The sequence below is a fragment of the Buceros rhinoceros genome, unplaced genomic scaffold (assembly GCF_000710305.1).
Source record: "Buceros rhinoceros silvestris isolate BGI_N320 unplaced genomic scaffold, ASM71030v1 scaffold36261, whole genome shotgun sequence".
NCBI classification, from domain to species: Eukaryota; Metazoa; Chordata; class Aves; order Bucerotiformes; family Bucerotidae; genus Buceros; species Buceros rhinoceros.
In genome coordinates, this window is record NW_010396550.1 from 955 (window position 1) to 1,368 (window position 414).

General features: G+C 60.1%; 1 protein-coding gene across 1 annotated transcript in view; it reads left to right on the forward strand.

Annotated features, from left to right (window-relative positions):
* LOC104502031 (nuclear factor erythroid 2-related factor 1-like) overlaps positions 1-409 on the forward strand; it is a gene marked incomplete at both ends in the record, with an annotated part of 1,342 nt that extends 933 nt beyond the window's left edge. Inside the window, 1 exon segment of the mRNA XM_010145936.1 lies at positions 1-409. This exon segment is cut by the window's left edge and continues 33 nt beyond it. Coding sequence (XP_010144238.1) covers positions 1-409 — 409 coding nt within the window.
* Between the last annotated feature and the right edge of the window lie 5 nt (positions 410-414).

The following is a 414-nucleotide window of genomic DNA, read 5'->3' on the forward strand; positions in this document are numbered from 1 at the left end:
GGTTGGATATCAGCCAGAGTACAGCAAGTTCTGCCGCATGAGCTACCAGGACCCATAGCAGCTCCATTACTTGCCTTACCTGGAGCACGTTGGCCACAACCACACCTACAACATGGCGCCAGGGGCCCTGGACCCTGAGGAGCCCAAAGTGCCCAGCGCGGGGAAGAAGAGCAGCAAGGAGAAGCCGTCCGAGTTCCTGGATAAGCAGCTGAGCCGGGACGAGCATCGGGCCAGGGCCATGAAGATCCCTTTCCCCAACGACAAGATCATCAACCTGCCGGTGGAGGAGTTCAACGAGCTCCTCTCCAAGTACCAGCTCAGCGAGGCGCAGCTCAGCCTCATCCGCGACATCCGGCGGCGCGGCAAGAACAAGATGGCTGCCCAGAACTGCCGCAAGAGGAAGCTGGACACCAT